An 18,395-nucleotide genomic window follows, 5' to 3' on the forward strand; every position below is an offset into this window, starting at 1 on the left:
AAGGTCCAACGGTACCGACCGACCGCCGTGTCATCCTCAACCGGTAGACATCACTGGATGCGGATATGGAGGGCATGTGGTCACTACACCATTCTCCCAGCCATTGTCAGTATTCATTACCGGAGGCACTACTTCTCTATCAATAACTTCCTCAGTTGGCTTCACAGTGACTGAGTGCATTTCATTTGCCAACAGCGCTCAGTAGAATCGGACGGTCACCCATCCAAGTGCTAGCCAACCCACACAGGGCTTTACTTGGGTGATCTTACGGTAACCGCTGTTACCACCTAGCTTGCAAAACGACGTCTGTAGCAGAATTGTGTTCCAAGCAGACTGTCATCGAGATTTTGGCGGAAAACAAGAGCATCGCAGATATTTGTAGGTGCTTGCAGAATGTCTACAGAGACTTGGCAATGAACAAAATCACGATGAGTTGTTGCTCGAAGCATCTGTCATCGTCGCAACAAAGACCTACAAACCTGTCCACTCTCGCGTGCAAGCCGGTCGCACGCAGCTGTGACTCATATGAAGTTGGAACGTGCGGACATTCTCAATTGAGGTGATCAACGAATCACAATCAGACACCTCGCTCCTCCACTGCACGTCTCTGTTGGCAGTGCTGACACACTCGTCCGCCAGTTGAGGTACACAAAAGTGTGTGCATTTTGAATTTCTCGCTGCCTAACAGAAGTCCATAGACAGCAACAGAGAACCATCTGCACGGAATTCATTGCTTGTTACAAGTCTGATGGTGAAAATTTTTTGTCGAAAATCGGTCACAGGTGATAGTAGTAGGGAGATGCCCTTAACACTCCAATTTTGATATCAAATTGAAATGCAACTAAATTAAACTGATCAATCGGTCAACCGCCACACCCTGCCCTGCCCCCAACCACACCCATCCCCGCCCCTGACCACGCCCACCCCCACCCCCAGATGACATCACGTGTTTTTTTCGAGCCTGCACGTGCGCCCCAGCTCCCCACCCGCTCCCCTCTCCCCCTACTCTAACCTACCCTGTTTGTTGTTGTTGTTGTTATGGTCTTCAGTCCTGAGACTGGTTTGATGCAGCTCTCCATGCTATTCTATCCTGTGCAAGCTTCTTCATCTCCCAGTACGTACTGCAGCCTACATCCTTCTGAATCTGCTTAGTGTATTCATCTCTCGGTCTCCCTCTACGATTTTTAGCCTCCACGCTGCCCTCCAATACTAAATTGGTGATCCCTTGCTGCCTCAGAACATGTCCTACCAACCGATCCCCTCTTCAAGTTGTGCCATAAACTCCTCTACTCTCCAATCCTATTCAGTACCTCCTCATTAGTTATGTGATCTACCCATATAATCTTCAGCATTCTTCTGTAGCACCACATTTCGAATGCTTCTATTCTCTTCTTGTCTAAACTATTTATCGTCCATGTTTCACTTCTGTACATGGCTACACTCCATACAAATACTTTCAGAAATGACTTCCTGACACTTTGATCTATACTCGATGTTAACAAATTTCTCTTCTTCAGAAAGGCTTTCCTTGCCATTGCCATCTACATTTTATATCCTCTCTACTTCGACCATCATCAGTTATTTTGCTCCCCAAATAGCGAAACTCCTTTACTACTTTAAGTGTTTCATTTCCTAATCCAATTCCCTCACCATCACCCGACTTAATTCGACTACATTCCATTATCCTCGTTTTGCTTTTGTTGATGTTCATCTTATATCCTCCTTTCAAAAAACTGTCCATTCCGTTCAACTGCTCTTCCAACTCCTTTGCTGTCTTTGACAGAATTACAATGTCATCGGCGAACCTCAAAGTTTTTATTTCTTGTCCATGGATTTTAATACCTACTCCAAATTTTTCTTTTGTTTCTTTTACTGCTTGCTCAATATACAGATTGAATAACATCGGGGACAGGCTACAACCATGTCTCACACCCTTCCCAACCACTGCTTCTCTTTCATGCCCCTCGACTCTTATTACTGCCATCTGGTTTCTGTACGAATTGTAAATAGCCTTTCGCTCCCTGTATTTTACCCCTGCCACCTTTAGAATTTGAAAGAGAATATTCCAGTCAACATTGTCAAAAGCTTTCTCTAAGTCTACAAATGCTAGAAACGTAGGTTTGCCTTTCCTTAATCTTTCTTCTAAAATAAGTCGTAAGGTCAGTATTGCCTCACGTGTTCCAACATTTCTACGGAGTCCAAACTGATCTTCCCCGAGGTCGGCATCTGCCAGTTTTTCCATTCGTCTGTAAAGAATTCGTGTTAGTATTTTGCAGCTGTGACTTATTAAACTGATAGTTCGGTAATTTTCTCATCTGTCAACACCTGCTTTCTTTGGGATTGAAATTATTATATTCTTCTTGAAGTCTGAGAGTATTTCAACTGTCTCGTACATCTTGCTCACCAGATGGTAGAGTTTTGTCAGGACTGGCTCTCCCAAGGCCGTCAGTAGTTCTAATGGAATGTTGTCTACTCCCGGGGCCTTGTTTCGACTCAGGTCTTTCAGTGCTCTGTCAAACTCTTCACGCAGTATCGTATCTCCCATTTCATCTTCATCTACATCCTCTTCCATTTCCATAATATTGTCCTCAAGTACATCGCCCTTGTATAGACCCTCTACATACTCCTTCCACCTTTCAGCTTTCCCTTCTTTGCTTAGAACTGGGTTTCCATCTGAGCTCTTGATATTCATACAAGTGGTTCCCCTTTCTCCAAAGGTCTCTTTAATTTTCCTGTAGGCAGTATCGATCTTACCCCTAGTGAGATAAACCTCTACATCCTTACATTTGTCCTCTAGCCATGCCTGCTTAGCCATTTTTCACTTCCTGTCGATCTCATTTTTGAGATTTTGTATTCCTTATTGCCTGCTTCATTTGCTGCATTTTTATATTTTCTCCCTTCATCAGTTAAATTCAATATTTCTTCTGTTACCCAAGGATTTCTACTAGCCCTCGTCTTTTTACCTACTGGAACAAACACTGGTAGCAGTTACTTCTGTAAAATATCTGGGAGTATGCGTGCGGAACGATTTGAAATGGAATGATCATATAAAATTAATTGTTAGTAAGGCGGGTATCAGGTTGAGATTCATTGCGAGAGTCCTTAGAAAATGTAGTCCTTCAACAAAGGAGGTGGCTTACAAAATACTCGTTCGACCTGTTGTTGTTGTTGTGGTGGTCTTCAGTCCTATTAGCAGGAATTTCGAATTTTGTCGGGAATTTTTTTGCCCTATGGCTGTGCTGGCATTCCACCCCAGCCCTCACCCAGGAATTGACAGGAAATTAACATTGGAAGTTCCCTTTCCGGGTCTCGAAACCTGGTCCTCCTGGATAGAAAGTCCAAGTGCACCCACCAACACATGGAAACTGTTCAGATGCAGGAGAGGAAGGTTAAGTTAACGTACTTTATTTATTTTCATCAGGAAAATGAAGTAAAGACAGGTCGTAATTACGTAATTAAACATAAAACCGCGCAAGGGGTAGCCGCATGGTCTGAGGACCAGTCCCACAGTTCATGCGGCCGCGCCCATCGGAGGTTGGAGTCCGCCCATAGGCATAGGTTCGTATGTTGTCTTTAGTGTAAGTTAGTTTTAAGTTAGATTAAATAGTGTGTAAGCCTAGGGACGAATGACCTCAGTAGTTTGGCCTCACAGGAATTTGCCACAAATTTCCAATTTAAACGTAAAGATTGGGCCTAATTTCACAACTATATGCATAGCGCTACACAAAGACGCATAAAATCGCAATCCAACTCAAAAACTGACGATTCCATACAACTGGAGTCATCCTGCTGGAAAAAAATTCGCAATGCCACTCGAAACTAGCAGCAGACACACTCAAACTGTACCCTTCACCTACAAGCTGGTAGGAAAAAGGCCTGGGATGTAACGTACTATATTTATTCTTTTTAGTGGGAGATGCTGGTCAACTGATGAGATGCTGGTGTTGGACAGAGAGCAGTTTAAAAAGTGCATTACCTATGACTACACAGTATCTACTGTTGTTTGACGTCAGAGTTCGCTACAGACGCCTACTCACAAACCACCCTGCAGCCAAGCTAACCGAAACCAATACATGATACCGTAACTCATGGAAAAATGCGTCACAGTTCTAATTACACTTTGAAATTGCCGTGAGAAAACCAGCACTCGTAATGAACGGGTCATAATGTAGCACATGTACTGGAGAAAATCGTTGTCCTAAAAGACTGCAAAGTTGGCGGTAGTTGAACGTGCGTTCTCCTCGACGTACAACCACAAACTGCTGAAAATCGAGGCCCTCTTACACCCCGTCCGTCATGCCGTCAGGCTTTTCCTAACCACCAGCTGCTCCGCCGAACGCCTCGCGGTACGCGCTGGCTGCTGTCCGCACAAAGCTTTCCACCCTCTGCTGTTTTTCTGCCACCCCTCTACGACCACTGGTCTTCAACCATCTAGCCGCCTAAAGGCGACGCTCCACCATCAACACAAAATCGTGTATTGTCAACTAAACAATAGGAAATAAAAAGATGGCTGAGTCAAGTGCAATTTGTTCGTCTAAAATATAGCGACAGCGCCCCCACACTTTGCCCCTATAGTTAGAGCACGTCCGTGTCTGGCAACCACCCCAGTAGACGCGCCGCTCTCGCCTCCAGCAGCCTGCCATTCTGCAATGGTGAACAATTGTATCTATCGTGAACGCAACTCTTTCTAGCTATTTGTTAAACGTATTTCTCGGAAATACTGGACCCCTCCGTAACAACAACGAAGTACCGGAGAAAGATCCAGATGGCTTTATCAAAAGTCGGCTGCTTGCGAAACAGGAAGCCTTCCGCCTAAAGCGGCTGCAGCCTCACACTGCAGTGTCTTCAGTACAATGCGGGCACTGTTGGGTGTTCAGCTACACATACAATAGGGAGCAGTTCCCCCATCCCTCAGAACAAAACCATGATAAATGATAGCTATCCCCCAACTGTGGCCTGTTTGTCTAAAGGAACAGCTGTAACCTCTTAGGGAAGTCGACCATCACGCCTTTCTGCGCACTGGGCATTTGTATTTAACATCAATGCGAATCCCACGATAAAGCAACTATTAAAAACGCAAAACACAATAATGATAATAATAATAAATGTCCTCTTTCAAGAAAACAGGCACAGTCCATTTTCTTTTAGTTTTATGGATATGCACAGAATACTGTTTTAGCTTCGTGTGTTCCTACACAAAATAAATCAGTCATTTTGTTGTCTACTCTATTCCAAAATTTTATCTTAGTGAGCATGAGCAGAAAAAAAAGACTCAAATGATAATGATCTACAAGTCAACAAAGTCAGGAATAGATACGATTGATAAGATGCCTAGACATTATTCAGTGAAATGTGGAACAAGAAGGTGGTCATTTGTTGCATTTTTTATATACTAGATTTAGCTTTTCTCAATGCTTACGCTCTATATTGTAAATTTTTACGTGATATGAGAAGTAAAAATTCAAAAAGAGAATTCCTCTCAGAACTATGAAAAGAACTAGTGAAACCTCACATTGAACGACGAATCCTGTCTCCCCAGTGCAGAACACAAAGCATTCGTTCAGCAATAATATCTTCAGGGTGCAAGGATCTTCTAAAGGGAAAACAACACGATAACCAGGAATTCCAAACCTGAAAAGAAAATGGAGTGATTCCTGTCAAAGGACAAGAAAGTGAATCAACAGTATGGTGGGTGTCACAAGTTCGTCTGGAAAGAACACTATAAGTAGCCTGTTTATGCGTCTATATGCTGGCAGTGCTTTGTAGCGCTGTGCGTTAATAATACTGACAGCGATGTCCGCACTCTGTAAGAGACTCTGTGGCTGGTCGGACTCGCAGCTGGAGGTGAACCGCCAGCAGTGGTGGAAGTAGGGAGTGAATAGCCAGCGTTGATGGAGATTAGAGGTTTGAAGTGTTAGCGCGAGCGGACGATCTGTACGTGTGTCCTACATGGAAATGTAATTTGTCGACGATTATATAATTTTTGGAACTGGATGTTACGGTCGATAATATAAGTTTTGAAGTGGTTGTCACATTGTTAAGGTAGATACAGTGTTTGCTCTGCAACAAAATCTTTCCTTTGCTAACCATATGCCTATTAGTAATTAGAGCCTTTATTAGTTAGAATGTTTTATTTAGGTGGCAGTATTGGTGCTTGCGGCATTTCTGTTGTTCGTGTAATGAAGATTCTCTGTGAGGTAAGTGACTTATTGTTAGGATTTCTTCTTATTCAGGGCCATTCTTTTGTATTAATTATTTGAAGTCAGGTTAATTATAAAGCAGTCAGATCGCGTTACGGTTGAATATTGTGGGTAATTAAAGAGTAGGAAAAGTTTGAGTTCTGTTTGTCAGGGCAGATTCTGTAGGTCAGATATCAAATGATAAAGACAAGGGAAGAGACAGTGCGTTCAATTTAACTCAGCAGTGTAAGCAGGTTTACTTGCATTCAATTTCACTCAGCAGTTTAAGAACATTGACCAAGCATTCAACAGTTTAAGTAAAATCATATTTAGAAGTTTCACTTTCTCGGTCATTTCAGTTTAAGTAAAAATTTAATTAAGAAGTTTCAACACGCTAGGATAAGTGTGTTGTGTAATGATAGTCCGTCATATGACACGAAGAGCGAGTAGGAGGAGTGTATTTCTAATAAAATTCCATTTAAATGATATTACAAATAATATTAATAATTTAAAGTATGGTTATGTAGTGTGTGGGTTATGAATATTTTGTGATAAAATAATTTTTGGAACTAACTAAACTAAACTAAATATGTTTTCAAATTTCAAACAAATGTAGTAAATAATTAGTACTTATATGTAACTTAATTATATTAAGAAATAATGGAGTTGAAATATCAACATCATGCATATGTTTCTCAATAAATTAAAATTAATTTTGTGGACAAGTTTAAAATTTTATAGCTATAAAGTTGCTTGAATCACTTTGGGGTCAAAAAAGACCCCAGGCATACAATATATTTTTCCAGTGGTGATGCCATGCGAGGGTTAACCAGTTATAACACTCCTTGTAATAGTACCTCCTTTAAGACTTCAATGCGTCTCTCTCTTTCCCGGTATATCGAAAAAAAATTACCGTCTGCGTGTTGTCACTGAGCGTATTGCATATACCGTATCGCTCCATTGGAGGTGGAGGCCAGTGCTCGGAGTCCTTTACGCAGATCTGCACTAATTTTTGTCGTCTGTACTGGAGGAAGACTATATCCAGGAAACAATCATACGAAAGGGATCCTGTATTGTTCCCTCATAAGCAGTGTAAATATCTTTAATTCCCTTTACGGCAATCACAGTTTTCCGTGTCAAATCCATACCTTCCCTTACGGCAGGACATACACTCCTGGAAATTGAAATAAGAACACCGTGAATTCATTGCCCCAGGAAGGGGAAACTTTATTGACACATTCCTGGGGTCAGATACCTCACATGATCACACTGACAGAACCACAGGCACATAGACACAGGCAACAGAGCATGCACAATGTCGGCACTAGTACAGCGTATATCCACCTTTCGCAGCAATGCAGGCTGCTATTCTCCCATGGAGACGATCGTAGAGATGCTGGATGTAGTCCTGTGGAACGGCTTGCCATGCCATTTCCACCTGGCGCCTCAGTCGGACCAACGTTCGTGCTGGACGTGCAGACCGCGTGAGACGACGCTTCATCCAGTCCCAAACATGCTCAATGGGGGACAGATCCGGAGATCTTGCTGGCCAGGGTAGTTGACTTACACCTTCTAGACCACGTTGGGTGGCACGGGATACATGTGGACGTGCATTGTCCTGTTGGAACAGCAAGTTCCCTTGCCGGTCTAGGAATGGTAGAACGATGGGTTCGATGACGGTTTGGATGTACCGTGCACTATTCAGTGTCCCCTCGACGATCACCAGTGGTGTACGGCCAGTGTAGGAGATCGCTCCCCACACCATGATGCCGGGTGTTGGCCCTGTGTGCCTCGGTCGTATGCAGTCCTGATTGTGGCGCTCACCTGCACGGCGCCAAACACGCATACGACCATCATTGGCACCAAGGCAGAAGCGACTCTCATCGCTGAAGACGACACGTCTCCATTCGTCCCTCCATTCACGCCTGTCGCGACACCACTGGAGGCGGGCTGCACGATGTTGGGGCGTGAGCGGAAGACGGCCTGACGGTGTGCGGGACCGTAGCCCAACCTCATGAAGACGGTTGCGAATGGTCCTCGCCGATACCCCAGGAGCAACAGTGTCCCTAATCTGCTGGGAAGTGGCGGTGCGGTCCCCTACGGCACTGCGTAGGATCCTACGGTCTTGGCGTGCATCCGTGCGTCGCTGCGGTCCGGTCCCAGGTCGACGGGCACGTGCACCTTCCGCCGACCACTGGCGACAACATCGATGTACTGTGGAGACCTCACGCCCCACGTGTTGAGCAATTCGGCGGTACGTCCACCCGGCCTCCCACATGCCCACTATACGTCCTCGCTCAAAGTCCGTCAACTGCACATACGGTTCACGTCCACGCTGTCGCGGCATGCTACCAGTGTTAAAGACTGCGATGGAGCTCCGTATGCCACGGCAAACTGGCTGACACTGACGGCGGCGGTGCACAAATGCTGCGCAGCTAGCGCCATTCGACGGCCAACACCGCGGTTCCTGGTGTGTCCGCTGTGCCGTGCGTGTGATCATTGCTTGTACAGCCCTCTCGCAGTGTCCGGAGCAAGTATGGTGGGTCTGACACACCGGTGTCAATGTGTTCTTTTTTCCATTTCCAGGAGTGTAGTCATTTTCTTTGCACATGTCGGAACATCCACATACTTTATAAGACTGCTGAACAAGGCGAATCTATCACGCATCCCCTACTACTGCTAGTAGTAGTACTACTAAGTATAATACTTCACCAATAACTGAATGCTGGCAACTGAGTCAAAATGAGCTATGGGTGGACATGTCTCATAAGTTTTAATTTAATTTAATCCATATTTTGCAGCTTAAAACATGACTGTATTCAAAACATTGGAGGTATGAATTAAACAACGCCTTCAGTCAGAACGTTTTCGTGTTTTATTAACTACACGATGCATTTCGGACCCTGTGAGTCTATCGTCAGATGTAATTTGTCTTAAGACATGTTTTATTTCCTCTCCTTAATGAGATGAATGCATATTCCTGTCACGAAAAGGTTTAATGTTAGCTTATGAATTTCGTAAGTCGAACGCGGAAAATATATGCAAAATAGTGGAAAATGAACAGTGTAAACTTACCACATAATCCAAGGAAGGCATTTTTAACGTTTTAGTACCGGAAAAACGACGGAGGAAAGAATGTTTGCCGGTGTTAAAACGTTAAAAATGCTTTCCTTGGATTATGTGGTAAGTTTACACTGTTCATTTTACACTATTTTGCACATAGTTTTTGCGTTTGACTTACGAAATTCATAACCTAACATTAAACCTTTTCGTGACAGGAATATGCATTTCACCTCTTTTAAGAGAAGAAATAAAATATGTATTGAGACAAATGACACTTGACGATGGACCCACAGGATCCGAAATGCATAGTGTAGTTAATAAATCACGAAAAAGCTGTGACTGAAGGCATTGCTTAATTCATACCTCAAAAGTTTTTCTTCAGAGTGGTCTTAGAAACAGAAACCTAACTGTCTTCGACAGATGTTAAAAACACGATCGCTACGGCCATGCTAATACCATGTGGTTTTGTTTCTACAGGGGCTCACAAGTATCACTAACAATATCCATGTTAAAAACTATAAAAACCATATAAATCGAGGTATGGCATTACTACCAAATGAAGTGGTTCTCCCACACAAATACCTCGACATTGAATACAGGTGGTAATCGCAGGAGTGTGTACTAATAGAACGACAATGCTGTCACACGTCACTGATGGTGTACGTTCGTAATAAAATCACTGACTTTAGAAAGTGATTCAGTGAAGGAACATGGCATGGAGACAGGCATTTGCAACCCTCAGATGTCACCACTAGATACTTCTCCAGTATTTTTGACGATTTCTGTTTCAATGCCTCTTCAAGGGTTCTGCGATGTATCCACTCGGTTATAGGCGATGATTGATTGAGAATGATTGTGTTGATTGAGGTTGAAGAAATGATCAGTGGCTTTTCAGATCTCTAGTATTACTCTTTCTGGTGAAAATGCTGTCTGCGATTTGGGATCAAGTCTTTCCATTCAATCACTTCCACGCATTGGATCCTAGTGAGGTCTTTTAATGATTACAGCCACTACTGAATCACATTCATGGCACTCTCATACCTTGAAACGAATCACCATTTTCGAAAATATCTGTTAAAATTCTAACAGGGTTTTATATAGTCCCTATGCATCTTGTAACTTGTCCTCACACTCTGCCCCGCCAACCATGTAGCTTTGCTCATGTGATGGTCCCAATTTATGTCGAAACTGAGCAGAAGTCAGAGAGAGCTACCTCTACCACATTCTGCAACCTGTGTAGAAACAGAGTCAGCTGAGCTAATGCTGTAGGACCTTGTTTTCACCACTCAATGGAAATAGGAACATGTTGTTGTAGCTCCGCAAACGATGTACGATGTGTAAAGTCAGCGCCAAACGAAGCCTTCTCCTGCACTGTGAAGTAATATAAAAGATTGTACAAACAGTTACAGTGGTGTTTGTAATTGGGAAAATTAGGAGGAGTCAATATCGTACAGGTACTGCAGTCCAAAGCAGATTCGTGCTGCTCTGGGTCCATTCACATCTGTCATGCAAATATTCTATCATCGTTCAAAAATGGTTCAAATGGCTCTGAACACTATGGGACTCAACTTCTGAGGTCATTAGCCCCCTAGAACTTAGAACTAGTTAAACCTAACTAACCTAAGGACATCACACACATCCATGCCCGAGGCAAGATTCGAACCTACGACCGTAGCGGTCTCGCGGTTCCAGACTGCAGCGCCTAGAACCGCACGGCCACTTTGGCCGGCTCTATCATCGTTATTCTGTACCATCCAACAGAGAAAAATTGCGAACTATAAAAGCTCCGCTAACTTCATCCATTAGATTCTCACAGCATCTCTCTCTTCTGATATATCGAAAACAATTACCATCTGCATGCTGGCATCGAGCATATGAGGCGATCCTATTAAATATACAGATATTGATCCATTGGAGCAGGCATCCAGTGATCGACGTTGCTTGCACAAAGCAATGTAAAGTTTCAGTGCCTGTACTGTATGAGGACCATCTCCCACAGATTATCAGTCGCAATAGAGGATCCCTGTTTGATTCATAGGCTCTCACAGAAAACTGGACATTGCACAGTGTAAATGATATTGTTTCTGCTGCTCTGATAACACAGGAACACACACACACACACACACACACACACACACACACACACACATTTAGTGATTGAAAGACAGTCACAACGTAAGGAAACTGTAAGATTTTGGGGGCATTGAGGATCGTTTCGAAACTGCTGTCTGAAGTATGAGCTTGCAGTCGCTTTAGGTGGAAGGCTTCCTGTTTCGCAAGCAGCCGACTTTAGAAAAAGCCATCTGAATCATTGTCCGGAATTTTTTTGGGCTTGTAGGTGCGACGGGGAGGGGCGTGTCTACTGGGGTTGTTCGCCAGACGCGGATGCGCTCTGACTGTTGTAGTGGGACGAAATTAAGCGTCACCCATCCACCAATGTCAGCCCAGTTTGCAGGTGACTATAAGTTTAATTTAGTTTTGTTTATGTGTTTTTCTTATTATTTGTAATAGATGTGAATTGTCTAAAAGTTTTGTATTTTTTATGTGTTTCATGTACGGAGAGGGCGGCGCAACGAACGGAGACAGCATCTTCGTTGCCGCGACCAGAGAGGAAATTGCTGGCTGCTATACGTCGCGGGTCGACAGCCAAGGAGCAACAGAAGATCCTGGAACCGAGTTGTTGCGTCGTGCTTCTAAGAAATTAAAAATGAATTTTTTATACTCTTTTTGTACAACAATGACGACATATAGAGCTTAATCTTATTGAAAAGTCAGTCACTGTCTCTCAACGGTCAAGTTCACATCTGTATGTGTAGGAAGCTAGTAAAATAGTGTATGCTACTAAAATTGAAACACGTGTTCTGAAGATTTGTTTATGAAGAATTATGTGAACGGATTAATAATATATTTGACAAGATTAGTGATTCTGACAGCGTTCACCGAAACTTTGAATCTCAAAAGTTTATTTAATGTGTGATTCTGATATCGATTAGATCAAGGTAACGTGTGTCAATATAATTTCTGAGGAGAAACAAACGAAATTTAAATCGAAAAAGTTACAAAAACCAATTGGCCCAAGTGATGTAATTCTTTGCATACGACTCAACTGATGTTTTACAGTTTCGTTCAAGAACCATTCTATGACAATATAAAAAGCATATAAATCATTGTTGAAGTGGCTTGTAACTGACGTAGGTGACGAAGTCTGCACATGGTCATACATCAAACGAAAATCGGTTATAAAAAACTTACGTCGTTACACTACACTGTGGGGACGAAGTGTGGGGGCTCTTTCGCTATATTTTAGACAAACAAATTGCACTTGACTTAGCTATTCCTTTATCTCTTATTGTTTAGTTGGCTATACACGCTTTTGTGTTGGCATAGGAGCGTCGATTTAAGGCGGCCGGATGGTGGAAGGCCAGCGGTCACAGACGGGTGCCAGAAAACAGCAAAGGGCGGAAAGTCTTGTGGGAACAGTGGCCAGCATGTGCCACGAGCCATTCGGTGGTGCAGCTGGCATTTTGAAAAATACTGTGTGCTCCCCATAGGTGAATTGTGGAAGGGCGGGGGGGGGGGGGGGGGGGGAGATGGAGGGGCACGCGTGACAAACGGGGTATATGAGGGCCTCGATTTTCGGCAGTTTAAGATTGTACATTGAGAAGGGTGCAAGTTCAACTATCGCCCCCTTTACCCTCTTTTCGGACAACGATTTTTCCCAGTACATGTGCTGCATTATGACCCATTGATTAAAAGTGCTGGTTTTTTCACTCCAATTTCGAAGTGTAATTAAAATTGTGACGCATCTTTTTCCGTCAGTTGCAGTATCGTGTATTGGCTTCAATTACCTGGGCGGCAGGATGGTTTGTGAGTAGGCGTCTGCAGTGAACTCTGACGTCAAAGAATGATAGATACTGTGTGCTCACAGGTAATATGCTTTTTAAACTCCTCTCTGTCCAATACCAGCATCAACGTCAGCTAAACAAATCTCCCGCCAAAAAGAATAAAGACAGGACCTTACATCCCAACCTTTTTTCATGACAGCTTATAGGTGAAGGGTCGAGTTTGAGTGTATCTGTCACTTGTTTCACGTGGTATTGCGAATTTTTTTCCAGCAGGATAACACCACCTGTATAGCATCGTCAGTTTTTGAGTTTATTGCGATTTTATGCGTACTTGTGTAGCGCTATGCATATAGTTGTGTAATTAGGCCAGATCTTTAAGATAAATTACGCAATTAGAACCTATCTGTACTTCATCTTCCTGACCAAAATAAATATCGTACACGAACCTAACCTTCCTCTCCTGCTTCTCGACAGTTTCCATGTGTTGGGGAGTGCACGTGGGCTTTTCATCCAGTAGAGTCATTGTTCGAGTCCAGGAAAGGGCGCTGCAATTTTTAATTTCCCTTCAAGTTGAAGTGCCTCTGATGGTATAGCTGTTTTAGGTGGCTGGAATTGGACTTTCCATCCAGGAGGACCATGGTTCAATCCCGGAAAGGGTACTACCAATTTCAATTTCCTACCAATTCCTGGGTGGGGGTGGGGTGCGATTCCAATATAGCCCTGGGACAAAGAAATTCCCAGCAAAATTCGAAATTCCCACTAACAGGGTAGGTTAGGGGTTGGGGAGGGGGCTGGGGCCCACGTGCAGGTTTGGAAAAAAAGTGCATCACCTGGGGGTAGGGGTGGGCTTGGTCGGGCATTGGGGTGGGCGTGGAATTTGATTAACTGTTAAATTTAATTAATTTGCATATTAATTTGATATTTAAATTGGACTGAGAGCCCCATTTCCCTACTACTGGTGATAAAAAATATGTTCATCACTTGAGACCAGAAACAATATGGCAATCCATGAAGCGGCGCTACCCCGCCGTTGCCCCAAAGGAAAAGTTGAAAGCGAAAGCGCACCTTCAGGCAGTGAAGTCTTGGCGACTGTCTTCTGTGAATCTGAATAGGTTTTTCCGTTTGATGTGCTGCTTCAAATTGCAACGAACTCTGCGGTATAGTGTGCTATTTTCAGGAAATTAAGGAAACGACTTCAGTGTGTTTGTCTCTAGAAAAATACAAATGAGCTTCTCTTTCTCCAAGACAACGCAATGCCTCACACAAGTCTGCGCACAGGAGAGGAGCTCAGAAAAATAACACAAGTCTTCGAACCCGAAAGGAGCTCAGAAAACTTCTTTGGACTGTTCTTCCTCATCCACTGTACAGCTCAGGTCTCGCACCCTTCAGACTTCCATCTATTTGGGCCAATAAATGATGCAGTCCAGTGGAAGCGGTACGTCGATGTTGGGGAAATTATTAATGCAGCAAGACGTTGGGTCCGACGGCGACCAGTGAAGTGGTAACATGAGGGCATAGAGGAAGAGGAGATTAATGTTTAACACACTGTCGGCAGCCATGTCACTGGGGATGGAGCATACACTCGGGTGAGGGTAGGGTGGAGAATGAAAGGAACCCTTCCCGCTTTGCATTACGCGATTTAGGCAAATCGCGTAACACCTAAATCAGGATGGCAAGACACGGGTTTGACCCATCGTCCTCTCAAACGTGAGTCATGTGTGCTGACCTCTGCGCCACCGTGCTCGGTACGCGGCATGGAGTCCCTCCGAGTAGTGTTGCCCAAGGCCGTCGCATTGAAGAGAGATTAGGTAGAAAAATAGGGTTTTGTAGCCAAAGAGTGGGGAATTATATAGTGTACTGTAATCCTGAATGAAACCAACCTGCTTTCAAAAAAGAAAAACAAATGTGTTGCAATATTTATTGAACGCCCGTCGCAATTCTGCTCTAACGAAAATCAACATTGTTGGAAAATATAATTCCCTTGTAACTGCACAAGTTTTGATCTGCTGTTATGAATTCGGATATTAATGTCAACGAATTTTTATTATTAGAAATAAATATCTTGCTGTTGACTAACAAGCACGTAGTTCGCTATCTAGCTATAAAGTTTTCGATTTGCGAAAGTGTCACCTAATATATCCTCCGAATGTTGAGTTTCATTAGACTACTATAATGAAAAATGAACGCACAGATTTTTGTTAGAAAGCGGATAATTTAAGTAAATTTTGGCCTTGTGCCTAAGTAAAGATTGTAGTTTTGGCTACATGGAAACGTCTTATGACAAATGAGATGCAATGATTTTCCACCTTGTACGCTAATTGAGAAATTCCACTCTATATAACCAAAGGAATGTAAAATTATTTTGCTGTTGCAGATTTACCTGGTCCTCTGTGGAATTATAGCCATGGTACTCGTTGTAAATTACGTTCTAGTCGTACCGATGGCCCTTATTGGAGCACTGTTCGTGTATGTGTCTAGACTTTTCATGATGACAACAACAAGCATCAAGAGACTTGAGGGTATCCGTAAGTACATCTCCAGCAAGTGTATGAGAAAAACTTTTACCAACCTTTTGCGAAAATTCCTTAACCAAAATAAGAAAAGAAGTATGAAAAATTTTCGTTTTTGAGTTTTCGATGGAATAAATTTTTTGAAAAGATTCAAGTCATAAAACCCTAACAAACGTTGCAAATATTCTCTGTTTGCTTCTATACGTGTATGCACTAGCTCGATCACCAAAACTAAACAAAAGTTTTGTTCTTTGGGGCCTAAAATGCAAAATGTCTTCTAATGACTTGATTATTATCAATATCAGCAAGCTACACTGCTCGTCATATGGTTTTTATTTTATAAACCACTCACGATGAGCTCAGGACCGCCTGAATGACAATGGATCAGTGATATTACATGTTTACATAGTTATCGCTGTAAGTGATATGCAGAAATATTTACTTTTATAGGTTTGGTTCTAATTATGTTTTTGTCTGGAAGTTTTTTGTTTTACTTGAGATATTTATGTTATATTTATATTTTTTGTGATAATTTTGTTACTGTCCATGATTTGTGATGTTTTCTTGTCGTTACGTCTCTGTTGTGTACTCTTCATGTTGTTATCGCTGTTACTATTGATATGTATTACTTAGCGTCTCTGATTTATCACCTCACAATTTTTTACTTCATAATGCAAGTAAAGTTTCGTATGTACTTTTTGTGCTTTAGGTTGCTTTGTTTTTCAAGGAATTAGAGATATATTCAACTGCATAAAGCAACCCCACAAATTTACTGAATGAACAAACTACATAAAGCACATAAAATATGTAGAAACTTTATTCACATTATAAAACAAGAAACTGGGTAAAGTAATACGTCAGAGGCATTTAATAATGCATATCCATATTTACAGGGATAACGCCTTGAAGAGTATACAACAAATACATAACACCAAGAACACATCACAAATCATAGACAACAACAAAGTTATTGTGAAAGAATAAAAATATAAGATAAAAATATCAAGCAAAACTAAAACAAATTCCAGGGAAAACATGATTAGAACGAAACTTATAAAAATAAAAAACAACTGAATTTCCACACATCACTTACTTATAATGGTAACTATGTAAATATGTAGTATCGCTGATCCACTGTCATACAAACCATCAAGAGAAAAACAGCACAATAAAAACCGACTAAGTCAGATATACGCCTCCAGGATACATCTAAGGAGAAATTAATATTTCTAAAAAAAACAGGACATGGCAGTAACGATATTACCTGAAAGGTAAAAACACCAAACAAATGTATTATAACTTTTCTGATCATAGTTACAGACCATTTCATTAAGACCAACAATTACTTATGTAGTTACAGAGCACCTGATGATGGCAGTATTCCGAAACAGGGTCATTGTGAGTGATGAATAAAATAAAAACCATTTGAAGAGCAGTGTAGATGGATGATATACATAATAATAATGAACAAAAATAGGATGATTCGACCATCTTCTGCTTCGGCACGCGTTTCCATACACTAATGCACTATCGCGGCCTCACAGTTTGCAGGGCACTGCATGTAAATAATATCACGTAGTTTACGAATTAAATAACCTGCCATATTTAAATGGGACACTTATCATGAGCAAACCTAACTCTAACGAATATTAAATATAAATATTTTTCGAGAGCAACAAATTACCATTCATGATACAGTAAGTGTATCAGCAGCTTTAGTGCTATAGGTAATATCATTCGATTATATAATGAAACTTACTTTAATTAGTGTGTACAAACTACAGGTATTGGATTTTACCTCGAGAAACGTTGTACGAGAACTCTCACTATTAATTAAAAAAAGAGGGATTTCCAAATATTTATTTGGGTTTGAAGAGAGCCCTCCCAAAATTAATAAATATATTTTTATAAATAAATATATTTCTGAGAAACCAAGTATATTGAGACCGTAGTATAAAATGTTTTTATTTATTTTTTCATCATAGACTACACAGCCTGACAATAACAGTGAAGCACCAAAAGGGGGGAGGGGGAGGAAGATAAATGAAACTTTAGGGGCTCAGAGAAAGTGTGATGTTATTTCAGTGATTTCAAAATCGGGTCAAATGTAAAAAGAATTTCACAGTATGAGCCCACTTATGAGTATGACGTTGCATTCCTTCTGGCCTGGATGAGTGCACTGATTCCATTTGGAATGGTGTCAGTAAGCCGTTGTATCCTCTCCTGAGATAAGTTGTCCCCCAACTGTTGTAACAGGCCCTTGATATACTGGATTCTGGCTCCTGAGCTGGTCTTATACATGTTCTATCACGAACTGCTCTGGGGATCTTGCTGGCCACAGGAGTAGGGTGTCAGTGAGAGTATAACACCATATAAGAACTTTATCTCAAGGTCACATCCGGTGTCAGCTTACACTGCCAATCAATTGGGCTTGTTAATAAGAACCCCCACTCCCAACCCTCCCACACATGGTGAACCAACCCTCTGCCCGTTCATATTAGGCAATTATGCAACTAATAAATTGCGGGAAAATAATGCCAGCAAGTGTAGAGGCCACCCATCATGACATGTGCTCCCCTTGCCTCTGGGGCAATTGTGGGTATTGGGAAAGAAACTTCTCCCCTCCCATTCTCTCTGAAGGCTAATAAGAATCAAGCTCCCACCTCCCTCTTTTATAACTAGAGCAATTTCGTGAGCCTCATCATTCGAGGTCTGTGCACCACAGTGAGAGGATCATCAAATGCAGAGTTGTTTTACTTAAAAAATGGCACTAGATATTACCGTAATTTACGAGGTAA

The 18,395-nt window shown here is 42.1% G+C and overlaps 1 protein-coding gene across 1 annotated transcript in view; it reads left to right on the forward strand.

The window, feature by feature from the left end:
- LOC124775458 (probable multidrug resistance-associated protein lethal(2)03659) overlaps positions 1-18,395 on the forward strand; it is a 263,350-nt gene that overhangs the window by 180,305 nt on the left and 64,650 nt on the right. The window contains exon 14 of the mRNA XM_047250291.1: positions 15,462-15,612. Coding sequence (XP_047106247.1) covers positions 15,462-15,612 — 151 coding nt within the window. The remainder of the gene's footprint in view (positions 1-15,461; positions 15,613-18,395) is intronic.

This window comes from Schistocerca piceifrons, chromosome 2 (genome assembly GCF_021461385.2).
Source record: "Schistocerca piceifrons isolate TAMUIC-IGC-003096 chromosome 2, iqSchPice1.1, whole genome shotgun sequence".
NCBI classification, from domain to species: domain Eukaryota; kingdom Metazoa; phylum Arthropoda; class Insecta; order Orthoptera; family Acrididae; genus Schistocerca; species Schistocerca piceifrons.